The sequence below is a fragment of the Psammomys obesus genome, unplaced genomic scaffold (assembly GCF_907164565.1).
Source record: "Psammomys obesus unplaced genomic scaffold, mPsaObe1.curated_primary_1811, whole genome shotgun sequence".
NCBI classification, from domain to species: domain Eukaryota; kingdom Metazoa; phylum Chordata; class Mammalia; order Rodentia; family Muridae; genus Psammomys; species Psammomys obesus.
In genome coordinates, this window is record NW_026596155.1 from 4,265,731 (window position 1) to 4,291,190 (window position 25,460).

At 45.7% G+C, this 25,460-nt stretch overlaps 1 protein-coding gene across 2 annotated transcripts in view; it reads left to right on the forward strand.

The window, feature by feature from the left end:
• The window catches only part of Tmem150c (transmembrane protein 150C), a 60,382-nt gene that overhangs the window by 20,872 nt on the left and 14,050 nt on the right, over window positions 1–25,460 (forward strand). The window contains exons 2-5 of one of the 2 annotated variants that reach the window (XM_055594615.1): window positions 21,284–21,373; window positions 23,477–23,530; window positions 23,621–23,653; window positions 23,758–23,825. In XM_055594615.1, the coding sequence (XP_055450590.1) occupies window positions 21,294–21,373; window positions 23,477–23,530; window positions 23,621–23,653; window positions 23,758–23,825 (235 nt within the window). In that variant the 5' untranslated portion in view covers window positions 21,284–21,293. The remainder of the gene's footprint in view (window positions 1–21,283; window positions 21,374–23,476; window positions 23,531–23,620; window positions 23,654–23,757; window positions 23,826–25,460) is intronic. The other variant, XM_055594614.1, reaches the window with a different exon arrangement.

Genomic DNA, 25,460 nt, shown 5'->3' on the forward strand with positions numbered 1-25,460 from the left:
AAGTGTAGAGCATAATAAAGGGTAATAAAGTTTAGTAGAATGTACTGGGAAGAGTCCAAGAGCTTGGAGAGACTCCACCACTTTCAAGCTGCCTAGCCCTGAGCAAAGCCCTAAAGCTCAGTAGGCCGTTGTGGTCTCCTATAAATTGACAGGAAAGCTGGTCCGCGCATCACAGTTAAAATGTGATGAATGAATAACAAAATCCATATAAAGTAATTGGCAAAACCACTGCCAATAGTTTGGTACCACCACTGCCGTGCCTATTGCTTCTATTGCTATTATTTTCCCCAGGAAATGCTTTCCAGGAAGGTTGACTACAAAGTGATGCTTTGACCACTCTGTGGCAGGCCAGTCTGGTAGATGCCGTTTGCATTATCAGAAGAACTCGCCCTTACTTCTTTTTGTGGTTTCTTTAAACTCAAATATAGCTTCCAGAGACCAACCCCATTTGCATTTGCGTTTTGGTCACTGTTTGCACTTCCAGGCCCTTGGGGTGGGTGACTGTGTTTGCGGACAGGCGTGTGTCACTCGTGTGAAGGAGTGATCAATTGGCCACCTTACCACTGAGCTGTTAGCCATGGAAAAACAGACTCGTGATCCCCTACATGTGGTTTGCAGCCATAATCAGAAGCTGTTAGACATTGCTGCCTGAGAGAAAGGACTAGCTAGCTGTGTTTGATAAACAATGAAAAACAAAGCCTGGAATGTTGTCCTTTAATTAAGGAGCTACTCTAAATCGCTTTCTTCATTTTGATTACCGTCAGGGTTTCATAAATCTCTACCTCCTATACATCTTCATTCTCATCCTCCCCTCTCTCCTTCTTTAATTAGATTTTTGTGGTTTGTGACCACTTGAATGGTGAACTAGACTTTGAAAACAATACAGTCCCTTCTGGCTTTATTACTCCATTTCTATATTGATCCAGTCCCCAGCTGTACTCATTTACATACACCTTTTGAAACAGTCTACAGATCCTATCAATTCACTAATTTCCCGTTTCCCAAGCCCAAACTAACTTTGGTCCAAACATATGAGTTCCGTCAGCATCGTCGAAAGAGGTCTCCAGTCATCAGAAGGTACGTCTTCCCCAGCTACATCCTGAGAGTGAAATGCCTCTAGCTTTCTTTGTGTGTTTTCCTCCTACGGCTGCTCTTGCTCTGGTTTGGGGCACCAGCTCTCTTCCCGGGAGCACTGCAGTAGCTCCTCACCCTCCAGTCCCCACAGCTGCCCTGTGACCCACCTTGCCGGGAAAACCTGCCTCATTTGTATCCCGTTTCCATAGCTTTGTCACACTGTGCCTTGTGCCACTGTATTCCTTCCGTTTTACCTGGCTGGGGAACCCTTCACTGTCTGTCTTAAGCTCTGCTGTCCTTAGAGGGGTTATACCGGCCTGGCTGTGGACCGGGAGCTTGTCCAAGTTAGGGCTTTTCCTTTGCACTAACATACAGCTGTGTCTGTCTCCTTGGAGAATGTCTGCAAAAATCTGGGTTTACTTTGAGCCTCCGAGCCCCAATCTCTAAAAAGACACTGACCATCCACCCTGTTCTTTGTGATGGTTAATTTCGTTGTGAACTTGACGGGATTCAGAATCACCAAGGAGACACTCCCCTGAGCACGTGTGTGAGGATAACTCACATGAGGTGTAAGAAGGGAGATCCACAGTGAATGTGGGTGGCGCCGTCCTGTAAAACAGGGTCCCAGACGGGGCAAGGAGGAAGTTCCCGGAGCAGCAGGGCTCAGCTCCCTCTGCTCCCGACTGCAGATTTTCACATTCCCATTGGCAGGCCCTCCTCACCACGATGGGCCGTGTCCTCTCAAGCCATAAGCCAAATGAACATCCATTCCTCACGATGCTTTTGTGTCGCAGCAACGGTCAGTAACACACCTCACCGACTGCCGATCATACTGCTCTCTCTGCGTCCTGTCAGAAGCAGGCACCTGGCCTGGTCTTTGCTCATACCCGCTGGGCTCCTCTGTGTTGATTCAGCCCTGCCTGTGATCAGGAGCAAGGTCCCCCTCACCACACCGCACACCCTGCCACGTCCTTGTTGGGACTTATCTTTTGTCTGTTGCACAAGAATCCTTAGTGGAGTGAGACGGAGATGGGTGTGATGTGATGTGATTCGAATTTTCTGTGGTGGATTACCAATGTGGGGTGGAACACTATTCCACATGCCTGGTTGACACCCCTCCTCATGGGGCCTGTTCTCCTTTACTGTTCTGGAGGTGATTCAGTGCACTGGGATAGATGAGCTTCCTTTGGGTCTTAGCCTTCCTCAGATGTGTAATGTGCAGGGATTTTCTCCCATTCTGTGGCTCATCTCTTCACGTTATGGACTGTTTCCTTTCCTCCATACAAGCTCTTTAGCTTGATGTAGACCTATCTGTCTATTCTGTTTTGGTTTGGACAAGATCTAGCCACTCCAGCCAGCCTAGAACTCATGGGGACCCTGCCCATGTAACTCTGTCTCCCCAGCATTGGGTCAAGTTATTCTTCTCCACTGTCAAAACCAATACATCTCAGAAATGAAGCAACTTTCCTCCTGTATGTGTAATGCTATCAGACACACTGAGAATCCTAATGGTTGCCCTCCCCAGTCACTGAATTCACCCCTAATTTATCCTAGCTCGCTCAAGGTATCAGGGGGAGTTCAGCTCATTAGAATATCCAATTAGTGTTCTGTGGGCTGTTTCTATCAGGCGAGAGATAGATTACCTAATAACTGATGAGATTTTTCAACCCCCGCTTTTGTGCTGGAACCCAGGTCTGGCTATGCTGTCACTGAGCCAGCCCCCCTTGAGCGATTTATCATTGTGTATGTGCACATGCTTGCTACCGTAGGACTGTAGGGAGGTCAGAAGAAAACACAGAGGAGTCCATCCGTTTTTCCACCGAGGGATCCGGAATATTGCTGAGGTCATCAAACTTATATCCAAGTGTGTTTACTCACCGAGCCATGTTGAGCATTTATTCTCTTGGCCTGTTCTTGCTACGCTACCAAACCCCATCGCCTTCTACTTTAAGGGTGAGCTATGCCGTCTCTGGAGAGGAGGGAAAGTGCCTAGGCAGGCAGCAGGGTGAGGGGCCCATGAGCACCCACCACTGAGAAACCACAGCGGGAGGAGCCTGCAACTCCGCTAAGAGGAGCAAAGGGAACCAAAGGGATGGGTTTTACGCACACAAGTCTGTCACAGGGGAAGGCCCCCACCCACCAACCCTTGCCCAAGAGAGAAGAGGACGCCAGTGTCCCACCCACCTTCATGGAGAAGTGGACAAGACACTGAAAGGAGCTTCGTTCTGAGCCATGAAAGGGGCCAGAAGGCGATGACCACCCAGGAAAATCATCCAGATCCAAAGCCTTGTGTGCCAGCCAGGGCCAGCACATGGGCCGGGTTAGGCCTTGAGGTTAATTGACGCCCTGTGCTTTCCGAATATTTATCCTGTCGGCTTCCGGGAGAGTTGGAAAACACTCCTGTCCTCTTAGTTATAAGCTTGAAAGTCCTCGTTAGGATGTGTGGCAATTCTGTATGCTAATTTTATCAACTAACCGTGGAGCCACCTCTGCTGCTGACGGCGTGAGTCAGGCTCGCCCAGGGAAACGGAACCAGAGGCTCCGTGTATAAAGATTCAGGGTGGGGGGACGGCTCGTGCCACACTGGGCCTCAGAACTACAGTGTGCAGTCTGCTCCTGTACACAGGGAAGTGCGTGGTGAAAGCAGCTGGGATCTGCAGGCCCGACAGCTGGGAAAGTCACTGGTGTTAAGGTTAGAGTTGTGAAGCTGGAGAACCCAGAGTCCTGCTCTTCAAGGGTAGGAAGAATGGGTGTCCCAGCTCAAGAAGAGACAGCTGGCTGCCCTCTAGCCAACTCTCCAGACCCTCAGCAGACTGCACAGTGCCAGTCAGACTAGTGGAAGTAACTGTTATTTACACGGTCTAACCAGTAGCATGGAAGAGGAAGAAGGGGCTTATTTCATCTTACACTTCCAGGTCGCAATTTATCACTGAGAAGAGTCAGACAGGAACTTAATGGAGGAACCTGAAGACAGGAGCCACAGAGCGATGCTGCTGTCTGGCTTGCACTCCGCTCACTCCCTGGCTCATGCTCAGCTTTTTATACACCCCAGGACCACCTGCCCAGAGAATGGAGGTCTCCCCGTGGGCGGAGACCTCCCACACTTAATAGTCAGGACAGGCTCTCACAGACATGTGCATAGGCCAACCTGATCTCAGCAGTTCCTCAGTTGGGGCTTCATCCCCCACATAACTCCAGGTTGTGTTAACCTGACAATCTGAGCCAACCAGGACGCTTAGTCTCCTGAGTCCCCGCAGACACACCTGCTTCTTATCTGAGCATCCCTTAGCATGAACCACTCAGTGGTAGAGTGTTGACCTGGTATGTGTGAGGCACCGGATATGACCCCAGAACAGCAAACAGAAAAAGAAAAAAAATTAACCCCTGCCCACGATCAAGCTGGTTTTACTCTTCCATCTGCATTCACACCCTTACTTACCATCTGTAGCCTTCTGAGCACTTAGGAGCAACCAAATGACAGCAGTGAAAAGAGGAGGGAGGCTCCGAGGGAAGACAGAATTATTTACGAGGTCTCTTCCAGGTTACTTTTGTACAGGGTTCTAAACGATGTGAGAGTCCGAGTGAAGGGAGCATTTACCAGATGAGCAGGGTTGACCGCTGGCTTTGGAAGAGCAGGGTATTGCCAGCTAACTACACCTCCTAAGTCCCTGGTTCCCGTGGTTGTCATCCTGGTGACGGAGTAGTTCTGCGTGTGTTCAGGGGACTCACGTTCACGTGTTGATTGGTTCTTGCTGAGGGAAGGATGCCAGATGGTGTTCAGCCCACTTCAGTACCCTCTGAACTCCAGCAAACAATCTCTGGTCGGGTAAATTTCATGTGCTGTCTGTCCTTCCAGAGAAGACATTGGCATAAAGTGATTTCCAAGAGACTGCTTGGAGATTTTTTTTTTTTCAATGTAAAGTCATACCCTGTTTCTCCAAGGGAACTTTGAAAAGCCTGTGCTATATTCTCTTTCAGGTTCCCCTTCAAATTCCTAAGTGGGTACCATTAAGTGTGAATAAATCTACAGTTTTGCTTTCTTTCCTTGGGTCAAAAACAGGGTGGACTTCGGTGATGTTAATGCTGCCATTTATAATGATGGTTCCCAGTGAGGAAGAGCTCCGAATGTGCCTGACACTGTTGGGCTAAATCTTAGTCTTGAGTGCAGGCCACAGAAGGTAGGTACACATTGTGATGAGAACACTGAGGTTTAGCAAGCTTCAGCAAGAAGCATCACCCCCACAGATCCAGGTCACACCCGTGGCCCTCGCTCTAGTCCGAGGTCCCATAAAACAGAATATGAGAGAATCATCATCTCGTCCTTTACATTTGCAACATTCTCCACCAAGAAGCTGGCAGCCTGACTGATCCATCTTCAGTGTTCGGGGATGGCTGGTCTCCAGCATTTCTCAACCTTGGTGTTCTTCTGCAAGCCACACAAGATTCAACCTGCGTTTGCCTCTCAGATCTTCACATCCTGGAGTTCCTGGGCATTTTGCATCCCTGGGGACTTGGGTGGGGCACTTCTTTTGCCCTGATTTGTTCCAAGTTTGCTTGTCATTTCACTGAACCGAGTATTGATGTCAGAGCCTAGCAAGAGAGAACCTGCATCTTGTGGGCCCAGTGCTTGTCCCGGTGCTTGGAGCTGGCATAGATTACCAGAGAGCTGGAGAGCTGTTTCAGAGCTGTGGGCAGGGCGTACCTGACAGCGTGTGGTCAGGTATTGCACAGGCTCTTTGTTTGTTTAGTGCCTTTGGGATAGGCAGATACAGGAAACAATCCCACGTAGTGAAAGGACTAAGAGTCTTCAGAACTTCTCCCAAACAGTCTCCTCGCCATCTACAGATTACATCAGCGGCAAAACCCAGCCTTTACCCAGCCTTTTCCCTGCCTCGGAGGAGGCTTGAATCATTCAGGAAGTATTTGACAAGTAGGGAAAAGATTTTCGTATTTATGAAGTCTTTGTGAAAATGAGGCCAGGGGTGTCTGGCATGAACCTTCGTTTAAACCCCAGCCCCACATAAGCCAGGTATGGTGGTATGTGCCTGTAATCTTGAACTGGGGAGGTGGAGGCAGGGGCCTCAGGAGTTCAAGGTCATCTTGACTGTGGAGCAAGTTTGGGACCAGCCTGGAGTACCTGAGATCCTCTCTCAGGAGAGAAAAAAAAAAAGCTGAAATTTTTACATACATATGAAAGATTGGCCATTGTTAAACCGGAAAGTCGTTCCATAGCCTCAATTCTACCACAAACTGTGGAAAACTGCCTAGTGACTCTTGTGGCCTCTTGGCTGTCACCTGGCTCTCAGGGCAAGGTTACGTTAGTGCCACTGAGACATTTCCAGGTAGCTTACGAACAGTGCCTTTGACGTTGATGAGCTGTTTGGATTTCAGTGGCTGCCACATCTGAAGGCATCAATTAGCTACAGTAAAAGCTTCTGCCGCAGCAACCAGAACCTAACGACAGGATGGCTTTTTAATTTCTGTAGAGGAGGGTGGGTGTTCCGAACCAGTAGGAGAGGAGGCACTGATGTGTGGCGTGGCGTCTGTACAGCGGTTGCTGTTGTCTTAGCTCAGAGGGATGAGTGAGAAATCCCTCTTGTTCTTGTCCCATTGGTAAGAAATTGATCGCCTAGCTGTGCTACAGCTCAGGAACTCGGGTGTCGTGTAGCCGGGCAGCTGGCTGTGTGCCAGCTCTTCTCCTAAGACGCTGGAAGACGTGTGGGAGCTGTTCGCACACAGCTGTCAATGTCTGCCACCGGCAGGCAGCGGATCTCCATTTCCTCCCCCATTCCGCCATTGTAACTGGAATGTGTGCGTGGGTGCCGAAGGTGGGTAACTTGCCATCTCCATTACAGCCTGTGAGACTGTTAGCAACTCCACCTAAGCGCAGTGCGTGAAAGGGGTTCCTGTGCAAGCATGTCACCCTGAGTTTGAGCCCCAGAACTCACACACACTCACACACATTCTATACACACTCACGCACACCCATAGGTGCCCACACATATCATATATACACACACATACAAACATTAAACATACACTCATACACATATATATACACACACATGATATCACACACATTATACACACATCTTACACACACACATATATACACTCACACATTATACACTCACATACACACATTATATACACACACACAAACATACACACCCATACATACACTCACATACACATTACACACACACACACACACACACACACATACACACACATTATATACACATACGAACGCACGCACACGTCACACATACACATTATACACACACAGTAATAATAAATATATAAGAATCGCGTCTGCCCGGAGTGGAAAGGCCAGTGTGTGAGCCAGAAACCGTAACTTCCAGGTAGAGAACCTACAGTACTCACCAAATACAAACCCCTTGCCCTAACTCCACCCGAGAGCCAGCACCTGCTTTCTGTCCATTCCGGTCTCTGTTGGTTGAGCCACTCTGCTTAACTCATACGTGAAACCGTACAATGTTGTCACTTTGTTCATCGTACGGCATTTGTCAAAATTTCCTTCTTACGGCTGGCCTCGAACTTGTGACAACCCTCCCGAGGGATGAGATTGCAGATGGGAGGTACCGTGCCTGGTTTGTTTGGTTTTTTACTCCTTTTTAAAGCGAAATAACACTCCACTGTAGGTACAGCGCCGACCCTTTTCACCCACTGACGGGTGCTTGGGTTGTTTCTGTCTCTGGCTGTTGTGACTCCTGTTGCTCTAAGTGTGGGTTTGCGTGTGTCTGCTCATGTTCTGGTTTGCATTCTTACGGTTTGACTTGGGTCCTTTTCTGTTGCTGTGATGAAATACATGACCAAAAGCGACTTAGAGGGGAGAAGTGTCTGTCTTTGGCCTTTGGCTTACAGGTCTGGAGGCAGAGGTTTGTGGCAGGGAGGGCACAGGAAGCTGTTGATGACATTCTGTCCACACACAGGAAGTGAGAGAGAGTGAGCAGGAAGCAGAACAAGACTATGTGAAACCTCAAAGCCGAGTCCCCAACCCCTCCAGGACATAATTCTTCCAGCAAGGATCTTCTTTCTCCTAAAGGTTCTGTAATCTTCCCAGGCAGGACCACCAACTGGGGACCAAATGTTCAAATAGGTGAGCCTAGGGGGACAGTGTTCATTCAGACACCACGTGGTCACACACCCAGGGCGGGATTTCTGCATCATACGCTAATTTTATTTTTCACTTGTTGAGAAACCATTATTGCTTTTTAGTGATACGTGACAGCGTTTTACTCTGTTTCTGTGCTGAACGGGGGTGGGGAAACCTCGGTGTGCTCGTGGAGGTCAGAAGACAAGCTCGGGGGCCAGTCTCCACTTCCTTGTCTGAGGCAACATCTCCGGTGTTTGCTGCTACATGCACCAGGGCGCTGGCTCGGGGCCTTCCAGGGAGTCTCCTACCTCCGGCCCTCATCCTATCTTGAGTGCTGGTGCCACATGTCTTCATTCCCAGGGCTACTGCATCTAACTGTATGTAGGTTCCGGGTTCGAACTCGGGTCTTCACACTTGCACTTCAAGTGTTTAACCCCCCAAGTCGCCTCCCTATCCCACCAGCCATCTATAACATTTAAATCCCAGCAACATTTCTGATTTCTGGCCAGGCATAGTGGCACTTGGTCTTAATCCCAGTGCTGGGGAGGCGGAGGGAGATGATTCTGTGTGTCTGAGGCCAGGCTAGCCTACACAGCAAGTACTAGGTCAGCCCAGTCTGTATAATAAGACACTTAAAACTCTATTGTTCCACATCCTGACCAATATTTGTTTTGTTTTTGTTTTGTTCTGTCTTTCTTGACACTGGGTCTCTCTACATAGCCCTTGCTGTCCTATAACTCCAGGCTGGCCTGGAACTCACAGATCTGCCTGCCTCTGCCTCCCAAGTGCTAGGATTAAAGGCACACGCCACCACTCCCAGCTAACAATTGTTATTTTTATAATAGCCAATCTAATGGATGTAGGGTGGTTGTTGTTTTTGTTGCTTTTTTTTTTTTTTTTGCCTTTTTTTTTATTGTGGTGAAATACATAAAACAAAGCTTGCCATCTCAGCATTTAAAATTTTTTATGTTCTGTGTGTAAAAGTGGGCATATGTGTGTGCCCAGGAGTGCGTGCATACATACTTGTGGGTGTGTACGGAGGCCAAAAAGAGTGCCAGATCTCCGAGAGCTGGAGTTGTGAGACACCTGATGTGGGTGCTGGGAACTCAACCCAGGTCCTCTGGAAGAGCAGCCAGCACTCTTAACTGCTGAGCCACCCGTCCAGCCCCAGCTTTCAGTATCTTTAAGTGTGTGGCTCAGAAGGCAGCGGCTCTCTTCAAATGCCCTGCAGCTATTGTACTTTGTGTCTAGTTTTTTCATCTCTCCATTGAAAAATTTAAATCAGTTTTCCTGGGTGACAATCAATGTCTAAATGCTTTGGCATGTATCCCGAGAAAGTAGAAACCTTGTCCCATTGCTGTGAAATGAACCTTTCCTCATAGCCCTTTGGAAGGGCATTTCTCACAAAGCCACACTTGCAAGAGAGGGTACTTGTCATAGTACAGGTGAGTGTTCACTGAGCCAGTCATGGTAGGAGATGAGCAGAGAGAATTCTGTACTGTACCAGTCTGTAATGGAGACTCCTAACTGACCTTCGCTGTGCTTGGAAATTGGTGGAACTGGACCTTTGAGGATATCACCAAGGACTCATTCTTTCCACATTCTATTTGGCCATCCTCGATATGGTGGCTTTGGGTCCTCATATTTTGTCTTCTCCTGATTACATAATGGATGTTAGCACCAGGACCGTATTTTTACTGCACCATCCCAAGTGAGAAAGAAGGAGTGTGGCTGGATGAGGTTTTTTTCATCACTGAGGAAACAAACCCTTCCCATTTGCTACTCGGTAGACTTTCTTCTGCGTCTCAGTGGTTAGGTTCAAGAGAGTCTTGTCAAAGGCAAATGAGGTAGCTGTCCATAACATATATGGTAGCCGTGGGCTGAGCACATTGCTGTCCTGAGGAAAAGTAAACTGAGTAAAATGCTCTGAACTAAGAAGAGAAGTTATATCCTCCTTATATGAGCAGCGTTTGATATACTGTTCTTGAAGTGAATTGTGGAAACTCAGGCCATATTGGATCCATGCGCCAGTGGAAGGGAATTCCTTTGGGAGTTCTCTTTGGATGGTATCTGTGCGTTCCATCCGTTTCTAAGAAAAAGAATCCATGAGTATAGGAGGACCCCTTATATTGTCTGTCGGGTGAATGAAGGTGACCGCTTTTAGAAATCAATGGTGGATTTAAAGAAAAAAAAATCACTGCTGCTTCTGTTTAGAAGTCATCGTATTTGGGGGCCTTCACTATGAGTGTTTGGGGTTTTTGGTTTTTTTTGTCTTTGCCAGAACTCTTAAAAACTTTGTGGTAGGGAACTGACCTTGTAGATTTAACGGTGCTGCTTATATCTGCTGACCAGGGCAAGTCATAATGGACTCTTAGAGTGGCACCTCGCCTGACTCTTGGGATATTCAAAGCTTAGGACGCAGTAAAAACAGCTTTTATCTCTGGGCTTGTGACTGGTTTATTGGCTCCTTCTCTATTCCTCGTATCTCAGGGTCTCTAAAAATCATGGAAAAACAAAACAGATAGCTCTCATCATTCTCACTTATAGTTGCAAACAGATAACAGCATAATATGAGGCCTTCACGTTGGCTCACACACACATGGCAAAGACCCCCGTGAGGCTCTGGTTCACAGACACTGTGGCAGTCCTGGCTATCAGAGGGTAGCCATTGTTCATTGTTTCTGCTCCGTACCAGCTGGCTCCAAGAGGACACGAAAAATTGCTGTATCAAGCAAGGAATGCACCTCCTGAGAAATTACAAAGTGGAAAAAGCTAAACAGAGCCCCCAAGAAGTTCTTGCATTGAAGGACAGGATCCTATGTCACTTAACGACGGGGACACAATCCTGAGGAGGGTGTCATTTGACAGCTTCATCCTCATGGGAACACACTTCCACAGACTGACTGAGAGTCACCAGGCAGTATAATCTCAGGGGATCAAAGTTATATGTGAGGTTTGTCTTGGACAGAAACGTGAATTCATGGTGCATGACAGCAGTTAGCAGTTCTGGGAGGCTGCCTAGACAGCCTTAAGAGTGTTTTCAGTCTTTATATATATATATATAAAGACTGGTGCCACTCGGTCTCACCTTCTTCAGCAGTCAGTCACTGGAAGAAGTGCTTTAAAGAGCATCAAGTATCTGGTGGGCTTTCGTTTCCCGTCTGTAAGTGGGAGGTGTTTTTCCATCATACGGTACAATGGAAGATTTGTCTTTAAGGACCTTGGACTGGCTGCGGGATGCCATTTTCCCAGGCTTTGATAGGCACATTTACATTGGAAGAACTACATGGTACTTGATAACAAATAGGAATGAGGCTGTTACTATCATTATTGGCATTTTCAAATAGGGCTGCTTATGAAGCTCTTGCTGGCCTCAAACTGTTCCTGCCTCCCAAGTGCTGGGATTACAGACATGAGCCACCGTGTCCAGTTGCGAGTTAGACTTATAAAGTTCCCTTTTTGAACAAGTTAAAGTGGATGGGGACTTAGATAACAAGCTTGAGTAGGCATAGAATACATGCTTCAGGAGAGGGAAAGCCAGGGACTTCCGGAGCATCAGAGATATAAGCGGTGGGAGATGCCACAGTCCTTTAGCTCTGCTTCCTTTTTCCCCCCTCTGGGGAAAAGCAAGAGTTTTGGGTACACAAAAGGAGCAGAGGGAGCAGAGGTTCTTACGATCTCACTCAAGCCTGCCTCACACACCAACTGGGTAAGAGTATACGGATCACTCACACTTGTGGAATGACATTTATTGGAAGAGAACACACGGTAAAACGTTCAGAGCTGGCAGTACTGCCTCTGTGAGATGTGGCCATCTGGGTAACAGCTTAGCAAGTCGTTTGGATAAATAATGCCGTTTGGAGGAGAGTTTCAAACCAAAGCTGAATGCCAGAACCCTTTCAAGAGGGTTTTTACAATTCTGGCTCTTTCCCTCCTTCTGTCAAAAACTCATTAGATCCCATTCCAGATATGCTCAGCTCTTTGGGGCCATGGGAACATTTATCCTTGTTTTCTGTCTGTGAAATATTATTGGAAGATTAGTATCAGCAGAGTAAATACTTCACAGAATAAAAAAAAATCACAGTTTATTAAACAAAGATAAAATTCTTTTTAAAGATATTTTATGTACATGAGCCTTTTGCCTGCATGTGTATATGTACGCTGTGTGTGTGCATGGTGCCCACAGAGGCCAGAAGAGGGCATTAGATCCCCTGGAGCTGGAGTTACAGACTTTGCCACCATGTTGGTGCTGACACTTGAACCTGGGTCCTGTGCAAGAACAACAGGGCAATGCGTCCCCAAGCCATCTCTCCAGCCCCAAATAAAATTCTTAGGAACGTGGATTACTCCTTCTCTGTCCTTGAAGAGGCTTCTTTGTTTAGCTCAGGAGAAGAATGGAACTTATCCTTATGCCTTAGGTTACTATTGCTGTGATGAAACACAATGAACAAAACTAACTTGGGGAAGAAAGGCTCCAATCTGCTCACAGTTCCATATGCCAGTCATCAAAAGCAGCGAGGGCAGGAACTCATGCAGAGCAGGAACCTGGAGGCAGGAGCCTGTGCAGCAGCCATGGAGGGGTGGGGCTCACTGGCTTGCTCCCATCACTTGCTCAGCCTGCTTTCTCATAGAACCCGGGACCACCAGCACCACCCCCTACAGCTGGATCTATGGAGGCCTTTCCTCAAGGCTGCCTCCTCTCTAACGACTCTAGCTTGTGTCAAGTTGACATAAACCTAACCAGTATATCTTACTGGTAAATGAAAGTTTTGATTTTCTTTCCTTAAAAAAAAAAATCACTTATTATTAGCCTGTGTATGTACTCATGCGCACATCATATGTGTGGGTAGGAGCATGCATACCATGGCACATATGTGGAGGTCAGAGGGCAATTCTGTGGAGTCAGTTCTCTCCTTTCTTGCTTGGGTCTCAGGGATTGAATTCAGGTTACCGGGTTTCCCCAGCAAGCCTTTTCCAGATAAGCCATCTCTCCAGGCCTGGTGGCATTTTTTGATGTAAGGAGAGCAGTAGACCAGTTTTGTGTTCAGGAAATGAGGGGGAGGAGTTGAATGAAGAGAGCTACCTCTCAGTCTTTCCTTCAGTTCCTAGCCTGGGGACGCCATCCTATGATCAAAGAATGTTACCTGCTATTGAAATGTATATTGTATGCACATGAGCGTGTTACCGAGGACCCCAACTTTAATTTGTTAAGAAAGGGACCTTTGTAAAGTCAAAGCCACACCTGGACATGGTGGCTCAAGTTGGTAACCTCAGCACATGGGAGGCTGAAGCAGGCGCTGTTTGAGGCCAGCCAGGGTTTCCTTCTCAGCCAATTCTGAGACAAAGTCATGAGAGCTGCTTTATCAGGTCAGTTGCTTCACTCTTTCCCGAGGCTCTTGCAGTCGAGTTCATTTTCTGAACTTGCCCTTGATCCCAAACAGCACACAGTCAGTCCTGCTCATCTTTCAAGGCCCCCACAAGCCCCTCACACCAAGAGCGGAGAACACATTGTTTGTTTGTTGGCTGGAAATCCTTGTAAGCTGAGTGTGGACTAATGGAGGACCAGTGGATTGTCTGTGACAAGAAAAGAGACAAGGCATGTGTGACAGGGCCCGCCAGGATTTGTCACAGGAGGCATTGGCAGGCTGATGAAACCAGAAGCCGGTCATGAGCTTTTCACTGTAGTCTGGTCTCCAGATGCTCTTGACATCTAACAGGGTCTTTTGCAAAGGAAAGGTGGGTGGGAAAGTGGAGTAAGGATTTCCCCCCTCTACACACACACACACACACACACACACCTGACCTTAGGCTCATATTTGTGAGCTGCCAGAACATGGCATGGTGGGTTCTCCTGTGTCTGACTCATGTCCTTCAGAATACAAAATCTTTTTCTGTGACGTCATCTGATGTAGCTCGTCGCCTTTCTGAAGTCTTACCAAAGTGACTTATAACTGTTGAGGCTTTAACCAAACTCAATAAGACAATGGAAACTCACAGTTTTAAAAGGTAAGAACCAGATCACAGATTTCAATGTAAAACCACAAACCTTTCAGTAAAAAGGACAAAGGGGAAAAAAATCTGAGATCAAGGGAGAAGCAAAAAGTTCCTAGATTTGACATTAAAAGCAGGACCTATAAAAAGAACTGGGCGGCTTAGATTTTGTTAAAAGTAGAAGCTCTTGTTTTGTACAGGACCTCATACGTAAGCCAGGAATGGTGACCCATACCTGTGTCCCAGCTGTTGAGAACAGAAGAAAAGGGGGTGCAGGGTCATCCTCAGGCATCTGGTAAGTGTGGGGCCAGCCTAGGATGTGTGTCACCCCATCTCAAAATAAATAAATAAATAAAAAGGTGAGGTGGATAAGAGTACCTGCTGTGCAGGTTTGAGGGCCTGAGTGTGGTCCCCGGCACCCTTGTAAAAGCCAGATGTGCTCATGTGCACCTCTAAACCCAGCACTAGGCTGAGCAGAGACAAAAGGACTGCTGGGGCTTGGTGGCCAGCTAGTCAGGGGTGGGGGGAGTGGCCAGCTCCAGGATCAAAGGCATTAGGCGGAGAGTGATGGAGCAGGACCTCTGGCCTAGTCCCTGCACATGCACAGATGTGGGCATCCGCACACACGTGCACACAGACACACACCCTCCAAACACACAAGACCCTGTGGAGTGCCCTTTAGTGCTGAGAGATAGTCTTTAAAATGAATGGTTATGGACCTTTCATATCCAAAAGTAAAGGAAAATTACTTTCTACCATATACTTTTAACTCAAAGTAGCCCAAGGCCCTAAACAGGGAGAGCTAAAATTATATATATATATATAAAACAGTGAGAAAGAAACAGAGCGCAAGCCTCACAACACTGGATTTGGCAGCAGTCTCTTGTTCTAGGACACTGAAACTCAGGCAGCAAAGGTAAACGCAGACAAATGAGACTTCCTCAGAAAGTAAAAACACAGGTGCCCCAAAGGATACTACCAACAGTGAGATGAAGACTTAGCTGAAGAAACTTGGGTACATGATAGGAGGCTAATATCCAGGACATGTGAGGAGCAACGAACCAACTGAAGCCGCGAAGAAGGGGCGGTAGATGTAGCTCAGCGGCAGAGTACTTACCTAGCATGCACAAGGGCTTGAAGATGATAGCTCGTGTTGAAAAACAAAGTATAAGCAAATTAGGTAGCCATTTCTATAGAGGAGAGGTACGAATGACCAGTGTGACCACACAAATCTATTGAGGTGGGAAACGTACATAAAACTAACAGGAAAACAGTGGAAGGGGGTCAGGGTAAGCTGGTGAGAGCTGACTAAAGCTGAAGGGCTGTGTCAACGTCAGTCACTCACTGAAGATGTTAGACATCAATTGATGGGCTAGGAATTGCCAGCGGGGAGACAGCGTGAAGAATAAACAGGGTTTCACTGCATTATTTCTTCCAACTGTATGTGAATTTGCCAGCATTTGAAAAGGGAAGGAAGCAGAGCCCACGTGAAATGCTTTGGAGGAGGCACCAGGGTAGCTTGCTGCAGCCTAATAATGCTGCTGCTCACAGACAACTCCCATGGCGTCTCTTCACGGTAAGAAAGGGCAATTTCCATCTAACCTCAGGCGGGGTATAGAGAATGTTTCCTATGATGTAGACATAAGGTGCCCTAAGAGAGTTAAACTAGTGAAAACAAAACAATTCAGAAACGGTTGGCCACGACGTTAGGTGTTGCTAAAGCAACAGGTAACACCTAGTGAAAAATAACAAAACATTGCCTGCATGGGGAGGGAAACCTGAGACCGCGGCCCTTGGGAGGTTCATGCAGGAAGATTGTGTAGGAGTCAGCCTGGGCTACAAACAGTAACAAAAAAAAAAAAAAATAGATAGATAGAAAGCCATTTAAAGAAAAATAAATTACCAGAAAAGTTATCTGTGCCTTTCTAGAAAAAGTGGTACCCAGAAAAGAAAGTATTGCTCTACGTCCTGTTCTGCAGATGGGAACCCAGTGCTAGCATGGGGCCTCTCTGCTCAGCCTCTATAGTTTCGGCGCTTCCATACCGAGGATTGTATGTGAGGCTCCTGACCTGCACCCTCACCAGTCCTCAGCATGACCCTACAAGAGAGACATCGCTCTGTGCTTAGGCTAGGGTATAAGGGGGATAACCCAGCAAAGATCACGAGGCTAGTGGGTTCACAACCCGAATCTGTTCAAGTCATTCCTCCCTGCATCCCCCAAGTTTTGATTTCCCATAGTCCTGGAAGAGGAACCAATGTATCAGTCCATTTGACTATCCTGTTTCTCACTGTACATTTGCAGGATGATATTTTGTTACAGTTCCAATGCAAGCATGGTTCTCTGTAGATACAGTCTGTATCCACAGACTGTGTGTGTTTAACCACCCCTTGGTTAAACACCAAGGTGCTACCAGCTGTGACATGTCTTTTGACGTTTTTCTCCCTCTCTAAATTTAGCAATCTCCCTGTGGTGAGACAATGAAATGGTACAGATTTCAGGAACTAAACTCTGGCCCAAGGAGCCAGTTTCTGACATAACTGAGGTTGAGACCTAATTCTCTTTCCAGGGCAACCATCTTGAGTGAAGTCACCCAGTAAGGAATCTGTTTAGTGATAGATCTACAGCAATGGGCTTCCCGACCCAGTCACTGCTTCCGCAACCCCCTCTACAAATGTCTGCTGGTGGAATTGTGGGTTTCTCTGTCTTTCTAGTAGAACTGATAGCTTTGTTATGGGCCCACGCACTTTAATGAATAGACACTTATTATCCATATTGTATATGCTGCAGATTTCAACATTACGCCTTATATAAACAGAAAGCCTTGGGCCGCTAGGTCATTCAGTAGCTTTTATAGTAGTCGGTGCCTATCAATTTCCACTTTCCATTATGTTAGTTATCTATACTCTACCATGATCCAAAGATATTAAGTGGGAAATTCCAGAAATAAACATTTCATAAGCTAACTTCTGTGCTGTTTCTGAGCATCGTGACGAACTCTCACTAGTGTTTACAAAGTCTGGCCTGCAGCGGCTGGAGAGGGAGCTTAGCAGTCATGAGAGCACACTGCTCCAAAAGAGGACCTGAGGGGTTGGAGAGATGGCTCAGAGGTTAAGGGCACTGTCTGCTCATCCAGAGGTCCGGAGTTCAATTCCCAGCAAACACATGCTGGCTCACAGCCATCTATAGTGAGATCTGGTGCCCTCTTCTGGTGTGCAGGCACACATGAAGGCAGAACACTATTCATAGTAAATAAATAAATATTTTTACAAAAGGACTGGAGTTTGGTTCCCAGTACCCAGGTTGCCAACCACAACCACCTGTAACTCCAGCTTCAGGGGACCTGACGTCCTCTTCTGTCCCTGGCAGACATCTGTGCATACACTCACAGTCCCACGCATTGACACACACAGACACAGATAATTAAAAATAAAACTTAAAAACCTGAGTTACAGAAACATTTTTTTTTTGCTAAGTTAAACATTTAAAATATTTACTAGAGTTCTCCAAATAGGCTGTCCCTCCTCCCCCTGGCACTGGGTAAATGACGTAATAACCATATATCTTATTTTAGTGGGCAAACACAGATGTCTGTTAATTTGACCCATTCTACAAAAGTCATCATACCGATGATCTCCAGTCCTCTATAATAATAATAAGTAAACAGTTAACATTAATAGATTTGACTCCCTCTGGCCTAAAGGGAAAGGACAGTGTATTTCTTAAATCCTGTTATGTTTATGAGACATGCTATACATGTTATAAAATTGGCTAATGTTGATTATGATAGAAATTTAGGGAAAGACAATATTACATAAGCTGGGGTGGTTACAGGGCAGAAGCACAATGTGGGGGACATGGGTGAAAAGCTTCCTCTGTGTGTGTATGTGTGTCTGTATGTCTGACTGTCTGTGGGGGTGTCCCTCTGTGTCTGTGTGTCTGTCTGTGTGTGTGTCTGTGTGTGTGTGTTTCTGTCTGTGTGTGCACATGCTGAGATTGGCCACTGTTAGTAATAAACAAATAGTGAATTGTGAATACAGGAACATCAGATGACCAGCAAGCATTTCTTTTATCAGGGTTCTGCAGGGGTGGGATGGGCAGGAATCCATGCTCTAGTTCTGGAATGCTAATTACCATGGTTTCTGGAAATTGCTATTATTCAGCCACAACACTCTTTTCACAATGAAGTTGGCCATGGCTAACATTCCTGACTTTGGCTTCTGGAGAAGGGTGGAGAAGCCCGCTGATACCTGGACTCAACAGCACATCTCCTGTTCAGCCTACACCACTGTCTTCCTCCTCTTCTTTCTCTGACCCTTTAAACAAGGCAACCACATGTCTCTTCCATTACACAGAGACCCAAATGCCCTTTGTATCATCTTGGTAAAGTGTGCAATTTAAGCTCACCAAGGAACTGGCACAAGAGTTAGGATTTGGCCTTCTCACATCATACTCAAGATGATTTATCTCCAAGTGTCCTTCAAACTCCCCTGCCCTGGGTCAGGATGCTCCTGGACTCTGTACCAGCTTGAAAATAGAATAAAACGGCTCAAAGTAAAAACATTGTGCCTTTGAGAGCAACTAAAAGGTTGTTGTATTTGCATAACATAAAATGCCCATAGAGGGGAAGGCCAAGGCTTCAATACAACAGTCCACAACCCTGAGATTTCACCTTATACCCATCAGAATGGCTAAGATCAAAACTCAAGTGACAGCACATGCTGGAGAGGCTATGGAGAAAGGGGAACCCTCCTCCATTGCTGGTGGGAATATAAACTCATACAACCACTTTGGAAATCAATCTGGCACTTTCTCAGAAAATTAGGAATAGCGCTTCCTCAAAATCCAGCTATACCACTCCTAGGCATATATCCAAAATATGCTCAAGTATACAACAAGGACATTTGCTCAACCATGTTTGTAGAAGCTTTATTCATAATAGTCAGAATCTGGAAACAACCAGATGTCCCTCAGTTGAAGAATGGATATAGAAAGTGTGGTATATTTACACAATGGAATACTATTCTGCAATTATAAACAAGGAAATCATGAAATTTGCAGGCAAATGGTGGGAACTAGAAAAGATCATCCTGAATGAGGTACCCCAGCAGCAGAAAGATACACTTGGTATATGCTCACTTATAAGTGGATATTAGACATATAATGTAGGATAATCATACTAAAATCTGTACACCTAAAGAAGCTAAGCAAGAAGGAAAACCCTAGGTAAGATGATCCATCCTCATTCAGAAAGGCAAATGGGATAAACATTGGAAGACGGTGAAAACAAGGAACAAGATAGGAGCCTACCACAGAGGGCCTCTGAAAGACTCTCTACCCAGCAAGGTATTAAAGCAGATGCTGAGACTCATAGCCAAACTTTGGGCAGAGTGCAGGGGATCTTATGGAAGAAGGGGGAAATAGAAAGACCTGGAGGGGACAGGAGCTCTACAAGGAGAGCAACAGAACCAAAAGATCTGAGCCCAGGGGTCTTTTCTGAGACTGATACTCCAACCAAGGACCATTCATGGAGATAACCTAGAACCCCTGCACAGGTGTAGCCTGTGGCAGCTCAGTCTCTAAATGGGCATCCTAGTAAGGGGAACAGGGGCTGTCTCTGACATGAACAGTGGGTGGCTCTTTGATCACCTCCCCTGGGGGAGGGGGCAGCCTTACCGGGCCACAGAGGAAGACAGTGCAGCCAGTCCTGATGAGACCTGATATGCTAGGGTCAGATGGAAGGGGAGGAGGACCTCCTCTATCATTGGACTGGGAGAGGGGCATGGAAGTAGATGAGGGAGGGAGGGTTGCATTTGGAGGGCACGAGAGAGGAGGCTACAGCTGGGATACAAAGTGAATAAATTGTAATGAGTAAATTTTTTAAAAGTGAAAAAAAAAAACCCAGTCCTCTACCATTGCAGTTTAACAGGGCTTCCTTTATTGATTTCTGCTGGAAGCTGTATAAGTCAGTTTGAAGATGTCTGTGTCTGCTTCTTGCATCTCTGTCTGCTACTTGGGCTCATTTGGAATGAAAACCATGGCAATGGTAGATCTTTCCTCAGACCATGAAAAACAAAGAGATTTTTGATTGTCCTGTTTTTCTATGGGACTTGCCTGAGAACTTACAAAGTCTCATACCTAACAGTATATAGACAGATAATATTAACATATTACATTATGCTATGTGTATAGTTTGGATCCAGATATTTTTTAATATGATGATAAATGTACTTGTTAAAGTTACTGTGTCTTGTGGTGTTAAGAAAAAAATAAAAGGGAATCTGTAAGTAAGGGGAAAAAGAAGAAGAAGAAATGTTATCAAGATGTAAGAACTGAAGTGCTTCTACTAAAGATGGATAAGTTGGGAGATTGAGATGGCAGGTGTTTTTCCAGAATGGGAAAGAAAACTGGAAAGCCTAAGCAAATCCCAAAAGTTCTAATTAAGTTATACAAGACATGGGGAAGATGAGACCCAGGTGGCTAAGCAGGATTTATTTAAAAGCATTTGGGCTTTGCCGAAGCTTTAAATATTACACACCGAAAGTACCAACCTGGAGTAACTGACCTTCTGGCTATTTACTGAATACACTTGGAGGCTATCCTAATTCGAAAAGAGAGATTAAAAGGGACATTTTGCCCCTTGTCCTCCAAAGTCAGCTACGCCCCAGGGACTGTGAGACATTTCTCAAAACAACTATATTCCTGGTGGCTCAACAGTTCTTTTGGAGAGGCCGTGGAGACTCCGTCAGGTAGACTCTAACAGTGTCCATTCTACAAAAAGGGAGTCGACACATGCTGCCAAGTGAGGCCACTGCCAAGCGGACCTCTGACCAATGCCATATGATATAGGATAAACATACTAAAATCTATAGTCCTAACGAAGCTAAGCAACAAAGAGGACCCTAGGGATGCTTAATCACCATTCAGGAGGACAAACAGGATGGACATCTGAAGTGGTGGCAGTAATAACAGAGTTGAATCACGGTTTTACAAAATAATAATGTGGGTTGTTTTTTTTTTAATTCCCAGCCGGACGCTCCATCTTGAAAGAGCTAGGTGGGCTTTTGCATCATTATTAATGCCCGTTCGTTTGGTTTCAGCAGTGCAGGCATGGACGGGAAGAAGTGCAGCGTGTGGCTGTTCCTGCCTCTTGTGTTTACTTTGTTTACTTCAGCTGGCTTGTGGATAGTGTGAGTATGCTTTAGTGAACGGGCTAAGGATGCAAGTGGAATACAGAGAAAATCCAAGTTTGGTTATTATGACATATTTATAGAAGTGTATTTATAGATAACATTATATAGAGCAAATGGTTGGTTTTTCTAAAGTAAATATGTATTTATATGTATATATATATATATATATGCATACTAATTCAACCTTACTAAAGTCTCCATTTTTTCTCATCCTTTATTACTTCAAGTAAAATAACAAAATTGAATAATAAGTTATGCAAAAATAGGTTATGAAGAAGACTGGTTTTATTTTCTTCTTTTTCTTTCTCCTCCTTCTCTTCCTCCTCCTCCTCCTCCTCTCTTTCTGTCTTTCCCCCTCTCTCCACCCCCTCCCCTTCAAGACAAGGTCTTGCTATGTAGACTAGGCTGGCCGTGAACTTGCAGCAGTCTTCCTGCCTTGCTTCCTGCTTGCTGAAATTACAGGCATGTACCACCACACACAGCCATTTGTTCTTCTGAAGTTTTTGTTTCTAGATAGTCTCGCTCTTTGGGCTGGTATGGAGCCTGTGCTGGGATGACTGGCTTGTACAGTAAGGGATGTTTTAAAAACTGGTTGTATGAGTTAATATTTGCAAGATTTTCTCATTTGATACCAATACACTGTGGACTCCATTTGCAGTTATGACAAGTTATGACAAGATATAATGTGTTTATAAAATAGGTATCTCTATGCCAGAAGGCCTGGCTTAACACACACACACACACACACACACACACACACACACACACACACAAAGTTCCCTTGGTTGCTGATTTCAGTGTCTTAAGAAAAGTCATGAAGAATGCTGTCACAGGCTGTAAGGTTAGTGGGAGAGCACTTGCCTAGCACATACAAGGCCGCGAGCTCTGTCTTAGTCACTGTTCTGTTGCCGTAATGAAACACCATGGCCAAGGCCACTTATAAAAAAGAAAGTATTTGATTGGGGCTTCTGGTTTCAGAGGGTTTGAGCCTGTGATTGCAGAGCAAAGGCATGGTGAGCGGAACAGCTGCGAGCTCAGTCTTGATCTTCAAGTAGGAGGCCGAGAGAGCTAACTGGGAATGCTGTAAGCCTTTGAACCTTAAAGCCTACCCCACCCCAGTGACACCTCCCACAAGGCCACACCTCCTGATCCTTCCCAAACAGTTCTACCAACTGGGAATCAAGTATTATTCCCATTCAAACCAACACAGGCTTGATTACCAAGAGTGGGAAACAAAACAGAACAAAACAGGAGAGGAAGAACGGTGGTCATATATTCCTGAGAAATTTTGTTAAAGCTGTAAGGTTTATTCCCCCTCCCCGAGTTTTCAGGTTGTAATTATTCTGTTAATTTAAGGAGTTTTTAAAATTATGTATATATCTCTGTGTGGGTATGTGCATTTGAGTGTGGACATCTGTGGAGGCATCAGGTCCCTCTGGAGCTGGAGTCACAGGAGTCATGAGCTACCAGACATGGGTGCTGAGAACTGAAACTCAGATCCTCTGGAAGAACAGCATGTGCTCTGCACAGCTGAGCCATCTCTCCAGGGCCTGATAATCAGTGATCTATTAATCACGGCATTTAGTTTTAAAGCACCAGTGATCTATGGGTAAAGAGTTGCGATTGGCATGGTTGTAGTGGGGCAGTGCCCGAAATGCCCACACTTGGAAGGATGAAACAGGAGGCTTGTAAGTTTTAGGCCAGCCTGAGCCACATATAACAAATTCTAGGCCAGCCAATGTCATAATGAGACCCTGTCCCAAAAGAAAAATAAGTGTAGTTCTGTTTCCTGTTTGTTTGTTTGGCTGGTTGGTTTTCTGAGAGACGGTCTCATAGCCAGGCTGATCTTGCACTCCCTATGTAGCTAAAGATGATTTTGGATTCTTGATCTTGCTGCCTCCATATCCCAAACACTGGAGATAGTTGCATGTGTGCAAGCATGCCTAGCCAAAGAACGTTCTTTTAGTTGGATATGATATACATCTATGATATAAATATATTGGATACTTAACCCAATTAAAATGAAAAACGTATTTCTTAGGGTTTTTTTGTTTATTTTAAATTGTTTTGTTTAATAAGCTAGTCATTCTTTCTTGCTAGGTACTTTATAGCCGTGGAGGATGACAAGATTTTGCCACTAAATTCAGCTTCAAGGTAACTATTACCCTAGAGAACTCACCATTCCCCCACAGTTACTCGGGACTTTGTGTTAAAAGTGCCTTTTTTTTTTCTTTCGTTATCTAGGAAATCTGGGGTGAAACATGAGCCATACATCAGGTAACTCTCATTCTGCCTGACCTGTGGAGTTTAAGGAGAGGACATGTCAGCTCCATCAAGTTACAATTGTGAATACCAGACTCTGAGGCTCTGTCTTCTTCCAGTTTTGCAGGCGACGATCCCCCTGCCAGCTGTGTGTTCAGCCAAGTAATGAACATGGCCGCCTTCCTAGGTGAGATGAGGAGGAAACCGTTTCCTGTGCTCTGCTACATCTCTGTTGTAAATCCTCCCAAACCCATATCAAAGCAATGAGGGGCCTGGCTGATGATTTAGTGTCACGTCATGTCAGCATGCTGAAGGCAGCTTTTTGTTTTAGGGATCCTTTTCCCCCCTCGTAAATCCCTTTGCCTCCCTCCCTGCCCTCTTTCCTTCACTGTCATCATCTTTTTCTTCATAGTCTGAACTTTATTTCCTTTGCCGCGTGAGATAATATATTTCACGTGTCATAAAATCTTGCTGAGAATGTAATAGGGTGCCTCATGGTTGCTCTGAAGACGAGGCCTTGGTTATCGTTCACCTGGTGAACACGGAAACATAGGTAGGCTCTGTGATAAGCATCCCCGTTAATATTGACCCTAGGATAATACCCTTCTGTGTCCCCACATACATATCAGGCTGCCATGTGAAGAGGTACGTTTAAGAAAAAGTGCCTCTATGGGGTCCAAGACCTTCCTTTAACGTCCTGTCCCCAGGGTCTGCAAATACTAGCAAGACCCCACCAGTCCTCTGGAAACGGTGGGAGGTAGCCATGCTCCTTCTCTTGCTGTTTTTGTTTTGCTTTGGTTTGGTTGTTTGCTTTGGCATTGCTTTTTGGGTTTTGTTTGGAGTTTTGTTGTTTTGTTTTGTTTTGTTTTGTTTTGTTTTGTTTTGTTTTTGAGACAGAGTTTCTCTGTGTAAGAGCTTTGGCTGTCCTGGAACGCACTCTGTGGACCAGGCTGGCCTCGAACTCAGAAAAGATCCGACTGCCTCTGCCTCCCAAGTGCTGGGAATAAAGGTGTATGCCACCACAGCTAGCATCTTTTTCTTGGTGAAAAATCTTCTAAACCAGTCCTTCTGGGCATCTTATAAGGGGTCATGGATTGACCTTGTTGGCATGGATGTTGGTGTTGGCACACCGTGAGGAGAGAACCAGGGGCAGCACAACAACCCCAGTTCTTTGGAGGAATGTTGATTTCTGTTTTTGCTTTTGAATACTGAGACTTCCATTCCTAGCAAACCATACACATAGCGTTACAAAGACAGCATCACCTTTTCTCATCCTTAATCCTTGTATCTGTGTGTTCATTTATATACAGAGCCTCTCCTCTCTGCTCCGAAACAAATTTCTGCTCCCTAATGTGTGTGCCTCCACTTCAAGATAGGGTTTTACTGTAGCCTAGGCTAGCTGAAAACTCACTATGTAGCTAGGATGACCTTGAACTTTTGATCCTCCAGCCTCTACTTTCCAAGTTCTGGAATTGCAGGCATGGATCACCATGCCCAGTTCCTGTGGTTCTGGAGATACAACCCAGAGCTTTGTGCATGCTAGGCAAGTTTTCTTCCAATTGAACCATATCCCCAGCCTCATGTGTATCATCATCATCTTCATCATCGTCATCATCATCATCCCTCCTACTTCCTCTTTCTTTTTATATTTGAGGCAGGATCTAATTTAGCCCAGGCTCGCCTTGAACTGACTATGTCGCAGATGACTTTAAACTCCTGCTCCCCCTGCCTCCATCTCCCAAGCGCTGGGTTAAAACCATGTATACTTTTTAAAAGATTTATTTCTTTGTATTTTATGTGTATGACTGGTTTACCTCCATGC